The sequence below is a fragment of the Penaeus monodon genome, chromosome 15 (genome assembly GCF_015228065.2).
Source record: "Penaeus monodon isolate SGIC_2016 chromosome 15, NSTDA_Pmon_1, whole genome shotgun sequence".
Classification (NCBI taxonomy): domain Eukaryota; kingdom Metazoa; phylum Arthropoda; class Malacostraca; order Decapoda; family Penaeidae; genus Penaeus; species Penaeus monodon.
In genome coordinates, this window is record NC_051400.1 from 13591938 (window position 1) to 13593046 (window position 1109).

Here is a 1109-nt window from a genome sequence, read left to right on the forward strand (position 1 = left end):
TACATAAACCTCCTGTTGCAGTCTAGATAACTGTTTTGACCATGTTACAGGTCAATGGATAACCTGCTAAGCATGGCAGGCTGTGTTGCCGCAGCCACTATGGAACTCTCCATAGAAACTGATGCCGTTGTCGATAGAACTTCCCTTGATACAGCTGCTGAGGTTGATGCTGTACGGCAGACTTACCAGGTAGATTGTCGAACCTCATACCTTATCAGTGTGTGAAAAATTAATTTGGAAAGAGAAAGTAAATTATCTGCATTGCTGGTCGTGTGAGCAGATATTCAAAGAAGATCCAGTAATCAGATACAGATTTTATGAAAGTGGAAAACAGTACATACCAAATTTGGAAATGAAACCATATATTAAGTATTATGAAGGGAAATACCACTCAGAATTAATATTGTATTTATGTTTCATATGAGAATGAAATTAAGTATAAAAGTTGTTGTATCTGACCTGAATCATACTTCCCTTTTTAATTGCATGTACTCCAAAATCGCAGCTTAAACAAAGGCCTAAATTTTCTTCCATTATTTATTTTATCTTGTTTTCTAGGCATACCTGTCTCTGATGCAAAATGAGCCTCAGCCACAGCATCCAAGTTTTGAAAGCATGAATACCACAAATATCTTCTTCATGTCATATGCAGGGGTAAGAAATTCCTCTGAATCTCCTACTAAGAAAAGATACAAAGACAATGAATAAAATTGTTTAAATTTCATGAAAAGATTTGTATTATACTTAGTATTACATCTTGTGTGAATTATTTTTCATACATCAATATGTTTTTTTAAAAAAAATTTTAATTTTAACCTTTTGATATTTTAGAATTATATTATATACTGATAGAACCTGTATTCTTCAGAGTTTATGTTCAGACACAGCAATGCAGCAAGAGGACATAGAGCGGACATGTAACCCATCACTGATGAATAAACCTAGGTACGTTTCCACTTGCACTTATTAGACAAAGACTGAGGTGTAGGAAGTGAGGAAAAAAGGAGGGAGAGAGAGGTAAATAAGGAATGAATGTGTGTTGTGCACTGTGGGAGTGATTAGGAAAAAGTGGGAGGTAAGCATAAGGCTCATGGGAGATGATAAGGATT

General features: G+C 35.1%; 1 protein-coding gene across 2 annotated transcripts in view; it reads left to right on the plus strand.

Annotated features, from left to right (window-relative positions):
* The window catches only part of LOC119581755 (endothelin-converting enzyme-like 1), a 21205-nt gene that overhangs the window by 19283 nt on the left and 813 nt on the right, over positions 1-1109 (plus strand). For both annotated transcript variants that reach the window (XM_037929888.1, XM_037929887.1), the window contains exons 10-12: positions 51-189; positions 559-654; positions 869-945. In XM_037929888.1, the coding sequence (XP_037785816.1) occupies positions 51-189; positions 559-654; positions 869-945 (312 nt within the window). The remainder of the gene's footprint in view (positions 1-50; positions 190-558; positions 655-868; positions 946-1109) is intronic.